Here is a 12,093-nt window from a genome sequence, read left to right on the forward strand (position 1 = left end):
TCTCACGTGTTAACATGAGCTCACATGTTAATTTCTCTGAGAAATTTTCTTACCCTTTCATATTCATGATCACTTATACATTTGCAGGCTTCCATGATTGAAGTGTTTGCCTGTGTCTCTCTGTCCTTGGCATTTATTGATATGTAGCCAAAGTCAGGTTGTCTCTGTCTGTCTGTGTATGCGTCTGTCTGTATTTGAGTATTTTGTTGTGGATATAGCAGCTCTCTGCTGAATTCACACCCCTGTGTGAAGTTTTCTCTGTGCAACCAGTCTGATGGTAGAACTTGTTTTCTGAGGGTGGAATTGGAGAACAATGTGGGGCTATGGCAGACAGGTTTCCCTCCATAAATTTGTTGTGGCGTGATTGCTGCTGGCGGAAGGAGCCTCAAAGTGACCATCTCATTCCTCCGGAAGGGCAGTCTGGTCACGGCCGGTAAACACAGAACAGGTTGCTGGAAGCTGTGCGGTAGAAACAGATGATCTGATGTGGGTGTAGCAGTGGAGATAGAGGGGAGGGCAAGGAATGTGCTCCTCAGACACGTTCTTGTGTGTGTGCGTGTACAATATGTGCACATGTGTGAGTGGCTCGTGTGGCAGAGGCCTTTGAAGCCTGTAGGGGGTTAAGAGGGATAAGGGTGGGGTGGTAGGTTGGAGGACGATGTATGGCCCCTTTGCAGGTTGGTTGTGACCCCCTCGAGGTCAGAGTGCACTCTGGAGACACGGGGGAAGATGTCTCCTTTGAGGAGGTGATTTATCATGGCCACCTGGAGAAACTTAGCTCTCTTTTCTCTCATGTCCTCCTCTCTGCTCGTGATGAACAGTCCAACTGAAGGTCTCATCTCACAGATTAAATGCCTGTAGACCTGTGAATTCGGGTCTTGTGAAACAGTGCTGTTAATTGGAACACTGTTTTTTCATAGAAATGCAGTTTCATAGAAATTAAATTCCCCTGTCAACATTTTTCTCTAATCTCATTACTGGTAACATCAGTAATTCTATCTAGCATTGATTTCCAGTTATCCCCTGATGGAAGAATAAAACCCATTATTATAACAATATTTTTATTGATTGCCTACGTCTCTCCAGTGAACTGCAACTTTAGTTCTATGTAAGGGTGGCATCGCATACCTCTATCTCTAGTGCACAGAACAAATCCAGAGGAGCTGTGGAAAATATGAATATTTACCAGGAATAAAATCTGGAGATTAAGAGAAGACATTCCCCCCCTTTGTTGCATTCTACTTTTTGAACTTTTGCTGTTGCTTTTGTGTCATACCTACTATACTGCTATACTGCTATACTTATCATCCAGCTATGTGTACCTTGATTTAGGCCTCAGCAACCATTTATCTACCTCATTAGTGCTCCTGAACTGATAAGAAATAGTCAAATGCTATCAATTATTTGTGGTAATAATAATCATCTGTCAGACTTTTCACTGTGAAAACACAGTTAAGCCTAATACTTAATACTTATCTCTCTCTCTCTCTTGAGTTTCTAGGTCAATGAAATGTTGAAGCTTACTTTATCCAGTAGTGTGTGCTGTGCATGTCACCTTAAAAAAATGTAAATTATTAATTAAATATATGTAAAAAAAACAGTATTTTACAATTAATAAGAAAGTGACAGACAACGCCAACCTTAGATCTGCAGGAGAAAACTCCCATGAAAACTGGTTTGATTTGAGAATAGGCAAACAAAGAAAAAAGATATGAGAGAATGCAGCATTGAAAATATACTAAATAACAGAATAGAGTTGTTGAATAAACATGGATTTGATGTGGGAATTTCATGCCAGTTAAATTCCCATTTGTCATAAATATCATAATACAACTGACAAAGTCCACAGTCATGCTGCATCTGTCACCATGGGAAAAACTTCCACTGAAAGCAAGTAGGGAGGAAACCAGACTGATAGTGTTCAGCCACAGCCCTCGGAAATGAAGAGATGAGAAACACAGTCACAAAAGTAGCAGATGAAGTGTCGTCACTAATGCAGATACGAGTGGAAAAGCTAAAGCCAGCGTGGAAGTGTCCAAAGATGCACCACTGATAGTGACAGGCTGTGATTGTGTGACAGTTCTCAGCCCGAGGAATTCTCTGATTGTAACTTTTAGTTGCTTAAAGTGTGTGTATGTGTGTATAATGTTGTCTCAGTGTGACTGATTCTCAGTGTGTGTGTGTGTCTAGGTTGAGGAGCAGCCTGTGGAATGTGTGGGGGATGCAGATCAGATTTCGGGGTGACCTTGAGTGTGCCCCGTAGCTGACACAGCAAGTCTGTTTGTTGTGTGTGTGTGTGTGTGTGTGTGTGTGTGTGTGTGTGTGTGTGTGTGTGTAAGACAAAGGAAAAGCAAAGTGTGCAACAGTATATTTGTGTGTGATAAACAGTCAACTAGTGTGGTGTATTAATAACAATAAACAGATATTTTATCTTACATCCCCAAATCTATTAAGTTATGTGTGGAGCCTTTTTTATTCCAGGGGCATCTTCACAGTATTAGAAACCAATTAAATTAGTTAGCTTTATACTTTTATAGGATTTTTCTTCTTACCTGTGCTGTCGTAGTTAAGAAAAAAATGCTCTGTTAGTAGAACTTATACTAAGTTCAACAAAGATGGCCTCTCTCTCTCAAGACTCCTGCTGACTTTACATCCTATAGCCTCTTTAATAGTCTGTTGAACACACGGTGACTCTGTAGTAAACCTGCGCTTATACCAAGCATGACAAACTCTCTCCACACACAATCCCCTCTTTGATAACAGCACAGTATTGACTTTCTTACCAAAGTCCAAGAGAAATTACCAAAAACTGCACCTTCAGAGCACAATTCATCTACCAACCTTTTTTAATAGTTACACACTTGGACAAAATCATTTATGTCATTGCTACCTCTGCCACTTTGCATTTTTATTGTTGCATACAAAATTTGTTAAAATAAGAAGAGTGTAGTATTAATCGGAAAAGGGGACACTGCTCCCTGCTGTGAACTTCTAACTGAGCAGTACCTCTGGCTGATTTTAGTTTTACAAGCGATAGCTCTTGATCATCAAAGTTTTTAGTGATATCTCCTCAAGGCTGTAGATTATACACTCTGCCTTCTCCCACTGTCTACTCCAAAGCAGGTTTTTCTGTTTCTGACATCAGCCTGTCTGTTACACTTCTGTCTGAGGTGACCAGCAGCTGTCTTCTGTACTCACTTATCCGCCTTTATAAAAATTTAAGTAAAACAGAGCTGATATGAACAGAGTGTATCTGAAAGACTGACAAATTCATGAAACATTCCTGTCTTGTGTTTTTCTTTCTTTTTTTTTATGCACACTTGCAGAGCAGATGTGATAGACAGACCAAGGCCACAGTGAGGGAGGATCAGAACACCTCCACAAACTTCCCCTCTGACAGAAACATTAACAGATTAGGTTGGAGGAACACATAGTACCATTTAGAGAACAGTCAGTGTGTTTATTCTGTACCACACTCTGATTCACACTTTTTAATCGCATGCTCCTCTGGAGTATTACTCATGTCCCTTTTCAATAGCTGGTTGGCTTTCAGGTTTTTGCAGACTGCTTAAATCTACTTATAGCTGTTATATTGAAACCCAAACCCATCCACAGTGGAAGGAAGCTTTTCTTGGATTTATTTGGATGGGACCTAATACGTGAATGTGTATCCTTTAATGTCTTTAATCTTCACTGTCATGCAAATGAACTGAGAATTTTCAGTGTAAATGAATAACCGACTGGCTTGGGCTCTCTGTGTTCTTTAAAATCTGCAGTTGATGTTGTAATAAAGACAGCAGAAGAGGAAAGAAAGAGAGAGCGAAAGAGAGAATCAGAGAAAGTGAGAGGAAGACATCTATCTCATGTGGCACAACACTGTTCAGCTCTCTGACCACAGAGGTCTTCAGGGACGAGCTGCTGTCAGAACTGGTTTTATTCTCCACTGGTAAAAAGTATACACCCTCAGTTACTTAAAGGTAGCACTGTACTATAAAAGGTAGAGCTACATACAAATCAGATTCAAAGGAAATAAGTTAACATTCTTATTGTTGTCAACAACATTATTAATGCAGTACAAATGGAAAGTAAATTACTCCTATGTTGTAACAGATTATTAAAAATATTTAAATGCCCAAATCAGTGGTTATGAAATCTATCTTTGGGGATATTAGCTCACTTGGTGTCTTCTGAATCAAAAATCCTAGTCGTTTCATCCAGAAAGCAATCCTAATCTTTATTTTGGCTATTCACAGATTTTTGGACTGTGTTGGTTATTTTCACTCTAACTTGCCTCCCTAGTTTCTCCCTCATAATCGACATTTGATTCAATAGTTACACTGACGTCACATTACTCCTGGCTATATAACTCCGAACAGATTTCCTTTTTTGTTTAAATCACAGCCTTGTATTTCTTCAGTGTTCAGTGGCAGCTGCAAAAGTTCACACTTTCAAGGATGAGCACAAGCTACAGCATTTATCCTACTCCTGGTTTATGTGAATATTCCTGTACTGTATCACTACACTTGGCCTGGACCAGTTGTGTATATTTTGGTACAGTAGTTAACAGCATTTTCTGCCTGCTGGAAATGTTCTCCTCTCAGAAGATAAATACAAAAGACTCACATATATCTGGTTGGTAGTAACCTATGTACCCTTAATTTGCTTAATTAGCAGTTCTGACAACAAAATAAGTAATGTCTGTCACCTGTCTTATGTCATTTGGAGATGGGAGGGATGGAAATCATTGCTGTTGTTCAGATAGTGGATAGGAGCAATGATTATTAGCAAGTTACAGTAGCCCTCTGCTTTTTATGTTTTTATACATATGTTAGAATATTTTTAAAGACATTATACACAGTATACAATCTAATTACAGACTAATTCAAGTTTTTAGTTTACTGTACAACAGTAATAAACAAAGAATATTAGAAAACTCAGCCTCTGAAAGTTTTGTATCTGTGGCAAACGTGGTAAATAGATTTTGAATGTCGTAGAAATGTACTGCACACTCATACACACTTCTTGAAAAACACTGCACACTCGCTCTAAATACAGTGGCACTTGCAGGCAGGCAGACAGGCAAACACACACACACCCACACAAACTCACATGCACACATTGCACAAAGACTTCTTTCTGGTGAGTAGTGTTATTCTGGTTCCAGACTTCATGCAGGTACATTGAGTCCAGTCCAGGACAGCAGGGTTGCTTTCAGCACCACATATTCACACTTTCTGTAGACTGCATTGCCATGGTAACAGTGCCAAGGCAGGCACAACTGATGCATTTTTTTTTATACGTAATTCAAACGAGCCATTCAAATTAGCAGAAATGTTCGGAGCTTTTGATTTATTCCGTCTTTAATTTTCCTGAGGTGTGTGTACTTAAGTCCAGATGTTTTTGGTCTGCCCTGGTGCTAAACCCAGACACTTTCACTCTCTCTCTCCACACAGCCAACATGTTGGACACCATGCTGCTGAAGAACGGATGGAAGGGGGGATCGGAGCGAAGGGCGGAGGAGAGCAGCAGCACAGTCACAGTTTCAGCTCAGAACATGCTTTGGTGCCATTGCTACCACCACTGCCCTGAAGACTCTGTCAACAACACTTGCATGTATGGTGATGCACATAAAAATATCACAATAAAAATAACTCTGTGTATCAAGGCTATTAAAAGACAATACAAATATTCATCCAAATCATTTGTCAGAGAGACCTCTAATTACCTGATGGGAAACACGAATGTTTACTTTAGCTACATCCTTTAAGGAAAGCCCTCAAGCCTCTTTCAGACACAGTTTATCAGTATGTGCATTAGCTGAGCCATTTGCACTGAAGAGATTTATATTCAAAGTGCATACAGTACAAAAATGTGTTCAATGGTACAGACATGCTAGTGCATATTCTAAATATGTGAAGTATGTTATTGTTTTAAAAAAAAATGCTTGAAAGTCATTGTTAGAAGGATTTAACAGCTTTTTCAATATAAAATGTAAAAAGAAAAAAATCTGAATGTTCACCGCAGTTTCATAGACCCCATGGTGACATCCTTAAATTACTTTTCACCTGAAAAAAAGTCCCCAAATATCTGATATGGAACGATTGAAAAAACAGAAAAAAAATCTTAACACTTGTAAATTTGAAATCAGTGAATGTTTAAGATTTTGCTTCATAAATGACTGAAATGATTAATCCATTCAAAAAATGGTTGTCAGTTTTTTGTCACCTGACTAATCCATTCATAGATTAATCATTGCAGCAATGTCTGGATCCATTTCCAAGTTATACATTGATTCATTAAAATCATTCTAATCTGTAATCTGTCTGGCAAAATGGTTTTGTTTCAGTTCTTGAACCCCAACACATATAGTGATGAATTAAATGTGTGTGTTTTGGTAGGACTGATGGTTACTGCTTCACCATGGTGGAGGAGGAGGAGGGCGGTGTGGCTGTACTCACTGCAGGTTGCTTAGGACTGGCTGGTTCTGAGTTCCAGTGCAGAGTAAGTCACATAGTGTGTTTGTTACTATGTGTGTGTGTTTGTGTTGTTGCTTTCTGGATGAAAACTTGCCCATGCCGGTATTTGTGTGTCCTCCTTCATGAGCCATTGTTAAGTCTTTATGAGCTTTCCTTGACTCAGTGCATCTCTTTTATGAGATCTGTCTAAATCAGACTTGTCCAGCCTGCTGTCTTTACACACAATGGAAAAACCTTTGGTAAATTGTAAAATGTTCTCATGGGGAATAAGTGTGGCTGTAAATATTCGTTACTCGTGTGTCTTCATTAGTGTGTAGAAATGCATGGGGTTTACGTCTGTGTGTGTGTGTGTGACAGGACACAGGGAATGCGCGTTCCAGGAGAGCTCTCGAGTGTTGCACAGATCAGGACTATTGCAACAGAGACTTGCATCCCACTCTTCCTCCGCTCGTGACGTCAGGTAAGACACACACACATTTGTTCACGCAGGTTTTTACACACTGAACTCCAGGCCCCCACTTTAAAGCGTGAGTGGCTTTTAGAACGGGCTCATTCAGGCAATCCTGGGTGATGATGGGTAGTGACAGTTTAAACTGTTACAAACCACAGTGTGGTGCTGGAGCGAAGTGGCACATGCTGCTCTGTGGGGCAAAAGGGGGAGAGAGAGAGAGAGAAAGAGATAGAGAGGGGCAGGTGAAACAGAGCCTGCAGGCTTGGCTTGTTCTCTCACCCTCTAATGAAAAGGACAGCCTCTCCCCAGGGCCTGCTTGAGTTTCTTGCATCAGTACTGATGTGAGATATCTGTCCATCTGTCACTCTGCAACACACCAGCACACACACATTCTCTCTCTCTCTCTCTCTCATTCCCAGTCTCTATCTGTCACACACACCATTTTTACACAGCCTCACACACTTTGTTATGACCTTCAAGCAGACTGATTCGTCAAGTCAGTTGGAGAGGTGATTTTCTTCAACTTGGGTTTTATTTTCACAGTTTTGGCCATCATTTCTGTTAGCTATGATAACACTGTACTCGCCAAAGTAATCACTGAGATCTGAGAACATGGCAACACTGCTGCAACGGAGTCTGACAGGGAAAGAAACAAGTGGTAAGATGATCAGACAGGTTTTAAACCAGTCAGTAGTTTAGCCAAATTATAAAAGCAACTTCTTTTAGGGGTAGCTTAAAGTGAGTGCCCCTAAAATGTTGGTAATAATTCCTCATTATACAGTAAACCTGTACACAGCTGCAGAAAGAACTGTTGTACTGTCAATGTTGAACCAGAAAGTCAGACAGTGAACTATGATGGATATTTACCGACAGTTTTGGTAGTAAATATTTTGTTCTCCTGCAAAAATTTTGCTAAAATTGGAATTATAGTTTAACTCAGTGAGCATCCGGGAGTTCATAAGATACGTCCTTCCCACCTTGTGTGTGGTTCTGTGCACACCATGAAGTATCCCCAGTGTTCATGTGTCTGACTGACAGGAGCACGACAGAAATGCTAGAGCCCCAGAGCTGCTTTAGGCCTCAGGGGTTTCTGTAGCAACGTCAGTGTGACACCTGATACGTGGGATTCAGGAAGGGGATGTGATCGATCACACGCTGGGAGAGGTGGGAGGGGTGCAAAGCACGGGTGGAAGGAGGAAGGGGAAAAGGAGCTTGTCCCTGCCAGTGAAAATTAGAAAGATGTTGGTGCTGATAACAGTGAACAAATGACTGTCACCATCTATTCATCACTTCTGATTCCTCTGACTTTCCTTCTCGCTCAGATCAGGATTATTCACGTTTAGAAATGATAAAATGATCAAAATGACAGTAATTGATATTTTTATATCTTCCCATTTTTTTAGATTATGTGGACAGCAGTATCCAGTACATGGCTCTCTTCATTTCAGTCACAGTCTGCAGCATCATCCTTGGCCTCATCCTCGTCTTTTGCTACTTCAGGTGAGAAATTTGAAGATAACATGAAACTATCAACAAATTCACACATTCCTGATGTTGGCTTAACATTGTATCACTTCTCTGTGACAGATATAAGCGCCAGGAGTCACAGCCACACTACAGTATCGATCTGGAGCAGGATGAGACCTACATCCCCCCTGGGGAGTCTCTGAAGGACCTGATAGAGCATTCCCGGAGCATCGGGTCTGGCTCTGGGTCAGGACTCCCTCTACTGGTAAGAAAAGAGCAGTGCACATCTGTCTCAACGCCTTCAGCCCAGTCCACATAACAATAATAAATTAGTCCGATGTCTCATACTTTCAACTAGGGCTGGATAAGATTGTTGAAATCAGTTTCAGACTAGTACTATTAATATTTTTTCAGTTATAATTATACCATATATTGCTTTATGTAAATTATATAAATAGAAGGAGCCAGCAGGCAAAAACCTCTCTGCATTAGATTAGAAACTACACCACTATATTACATTAAAACTATTCACACATAATTTTGCAAAGCAGTAACAAAATATAACACAAAATCTTAATTTTAGCTACCTTCCATGGTAGCACAACTAATAACAAAAAGAGAGCTGATCAAAATGTTCCAATTATCTTCAATTATATTAAGATTTAAAACACAGATTTTTTTTCAATTATTTGTTGCCAGGTGCAACGAACCATCGCCAAGCAGATTCAGATGGTTAAGCAGATCGGAAAAGGGCGATACGGAGAGGTCTGGATGGGCAAATGGAGAGGGGAAAGAGTGGCCGTCAAAGTCTTCTTCACCACAGAGGAAGAGAGCTGGTTCAGAGAGACTGAAATTTATCAGACCTTCCTGATGAGGCATGACAACATACTCGGTAAGGGAAAATTCACAAAAATAAGTACTGACAGGTGTGTTCATATGTGTGTGTATCTGTAAAGAGTGCACTGGAAAAAATAATCAAAGTGAAAAGTGGTTCCGTTTTACACAAGCTAAAATGTTTTCACTCTCTGGGTTAGTTTAGGGAAAACCTTCAGGGACTGAGAGAAATGAAATGAAATGATCCCAAAAGTGACCAAAACCATGTGTGTTATTATTTATATGCTTGTGCATTTCTCAGTCCTGTCATCCACACTCTCTAACCCTCAGGATTCATAGCAGCCGACATTAAAGGAACTGGTTCGTGGACTCAGCTCTACCTGATCACAGACTACCACGAGAATGGATCCTTATATGACTACCTCAAATCCAACACCTTAGATGTCAAGTCTCTGCTGAAACTGGCCTATTCCTCCATATCAGGCCTCTGTCACCTGCACACTGAGATCTATGGTACACAGGGCAAACCAGCCATCGCACACAGAGACCTGAAGAGTAAAAACATCCTGGTTAAAAAGAATGGATCCTGCTGTATAGCAGACCTGGGGCTGGCTGTCAAGTTTAATAGGTGCAGCATGAATTTTGGACTTTTGAACGCTCCTTTTAATAAATCTTAAGAGTATCTCAGACATTTACCGAACCATGCAGATGTTTAACCCTTTTCTGTCCTTTCTTCTTGTCTCAGTGACACTAATGAAGTGGATATCCCTCCCAACCTACGTGTTGGTACAAAGCGCTACATGCCGCCTGAAGTCTTGGATGAGACCCTGAACAGGAGCTATTTCCAGTCTTTTATAATGGCTGACATGTATAGTTTTGGCCTCATTGTTTGGGAGATGTCACGGCGTTGCATTTCTGGAGGTCAGGGAAAAACTCCTAAAAGTCTTATTAATAATTAAGATTTTTAATGATCCTACTGATACCCACACATTATGTATTTTTCCTACAGGCATTGTGGAGGAGTATCAGCTGCCCTATCACGACCTTGTGCCCACCGATCCTTCCTATGAGGACATGAGAGAAGTGGTCTGCATTAAGAAACAAAGACCTTCATTTGCAAATCGTTGGAGCAGTGATGAGGTAAACAAGGTCAAAATGTTTTTTGATGCCACTCTCTAACAGTGGATATTTTTAAGACTTAAAATGTTGTTACTAAAATACTGCTTTAACGGTTGATTAACAACTTAATATAAAGTTTTATAGATGAATAACACATGGGGTTGAAAGTCAGTGAGTCATGGATCACGGGTTTCTCACATGAGAAAAAGCCAAATGTTAATAAATTCACTTAAATGGTCGAACATCCATTGGAGGGGCCCTCCTGATGAATTAAAGATAAAAAAGGCAATCAAGTTATGTTGGAGGCTATATACCTGCCGCAGGAATGACAGGTATATAGCAGGTAAAAATGGCTTATTACTATTCATTATTAATAACTTATCACTACTTGCAAGGGCGGTACATATATTTCTTTTTTAATAGCACATTTTAAACATTGAAGTTATAATATTGATATATTTTTATGTGTCTTCAGTGTCTACGACAGATGGGAAAACTAATGTCAGAGTGCTGGGCTCACAACCCAGCCTCTCGCCTCACAGCCCTGAGGGTGAAGAAGACCCTGGCGAAGATGTTAGAGTCCCAAGACATCAAAATGTGACAGAGAGTCAAGAGAGATGCTCTCATCATCTAGAGACTTGTCACTGCCACTGGCACAGCGCCACTTACACTGGCCAATATGAAAGAGACGGTGAATGATAGGACAATGGAAACTGACAGGGAGGATGAGCGATGGACATGATGGCCAACAGGGAGCGAGAAAAATGAGAGGCAAAAGATTTATTATGTCGGGAGATCTGACCTCCCATTGTCTGAGTCACCTCTGCCTCAGATCAAGTGTTCAGGTTGTGCTTTCTGTGAAAGCTGAGTAGTTGTCAGGTCCAGACTGTCCAAATGGACAGGCGGACAGGGACCTTTGCAGGAGAGGACCAAAATCCCTCTGATCAGTTCAACACAGAGGAAGCTCCTGCTCTGCCCTTCTAAAGCCATAAAGCAGTATTCCATGTGCAGTTTTTTGTACCGTCACAGCTGCCTTCATGTTTTGTTTTGTTTGACTCAGTCACTGCATGCTGTAAACTGTCTTTCAGTTCACTTTCAATTCCATCCATAGTGGCTGTCATCCATCCAAAGAAATGTCTAGTTCATGCCCAGTGACCTCAAAGATGTTATTATTATTATTATTATTATTATTATTATTATTATTATTATTGCAAAGCAAGGCAAATTAAGACTAAATTAATGAAAAACATTTCTAGCAGAAACTGAATTTTTCTATATAATAGGGGTGGTTAATCGGTCCAGTTTCCTGATTTGATTATGATTATTGAGGTCTCGATTAGATTACCAATCAATTACTGAGTTTCCGTTTGAATAGTAATCCAAAATACGCCATAAACATATTGCACCATTTAAAAAACAGTCACCTGACTTACTCAACTTCTCTTTTATTGAGAAACATCTCAAAGCACCTTCAGTATTGTGTAGTATAGCTGTAACTTCCAAATTGTTTTGTTTTGGTTTTTTTTAACTCGTTTTAGACCAGGGGGGAGTTGTAGGTTTCAGCAGTGAGGATCACTTCCGCGTTCAGAAAGCTGCAGTTCCTCAGCTGCCGCTGGGGACTGGCTCCAGAAGTGAGCAATTCTCCATTGACCCCCATGTTAAAATGGCCAACTTTACAGCCTAAAAAAAACAGCGGTGGAGTCTGTGTTGCATTTTTTTCAGTAAGTAAATTTGTCACTAATGTTA

The 12,093-nt window shown here is 40.3% G+C and overlaps 1 protein-coding gene across 2 annotated transcripts in view; it reads left to right on the forward strand.

The window, feature by feature from the left end:
• Window positions 1–11,870, forward strand: part of bmpr1bb (bone morphogenetic protein receptor, type IBb) — a 50,463-nt gene extending 38,593 nt beyond the window's left edge. For both annotated transcript variants that reach the window (XM_041059325.1, XM_041059326.1), the window contains 10 exons: window positions 5,454–5,613; window positions 6,399–6,501; window positions 6,834–6,936; window positions 8,331–8,427; window positions 8,515–8,659; window positions 9,094–9,286; window positions 9,559–9,856; window positions 9,974–10,149; window positions 10,238–10,368; window positions 10,823–11,870. In XM_041059325.1, the coding sequence (XP_040915259.1) occupies window positions 5,454–5,613; window positions 6,399–6,501; window positions 6,834–6,936; window positions 8,331–8,427; window positions 8,515–8,659; window positions 9,094–9,286; window positions 9,559–9,856; window positions 9,974–10,149; window positions 10,238–10,368; window positions 10,823–10,948 (1,532 nt within the window). In that variant the 3' untranslated portion in view covers window positions 10,949–11,870. The remainder of the gene's footprint in view (window positions 1–5,453; window positions 5,614–6,398; window positions 6,502–6,833; window positions 6,937–8,330; window positions 8,428–8,514; window positions 8,660–9,093; window positions 9,287–9,558; window positions 9,857–9,973; window positions 10,150–10,237; window positions 10,369–10,822) is intronic.
• Window positions 11,871–12,093: the final 223 nt, after the last annotated feature.

Source organism: Toxotes jaculatrix, chromosome 16 (assembly GCF_017976425.1).
Source record: "Toxotes jaculatrix isolate fToxJac2 chromosome 16, fToxJac2.pri, whole genome shotgun sequence".
Lineage (NCBI taxonomy): Eukaryota > Metazoa > Chordata > Actinopteri > Toxotidae > Toxotes > Toxotes jaculatrix.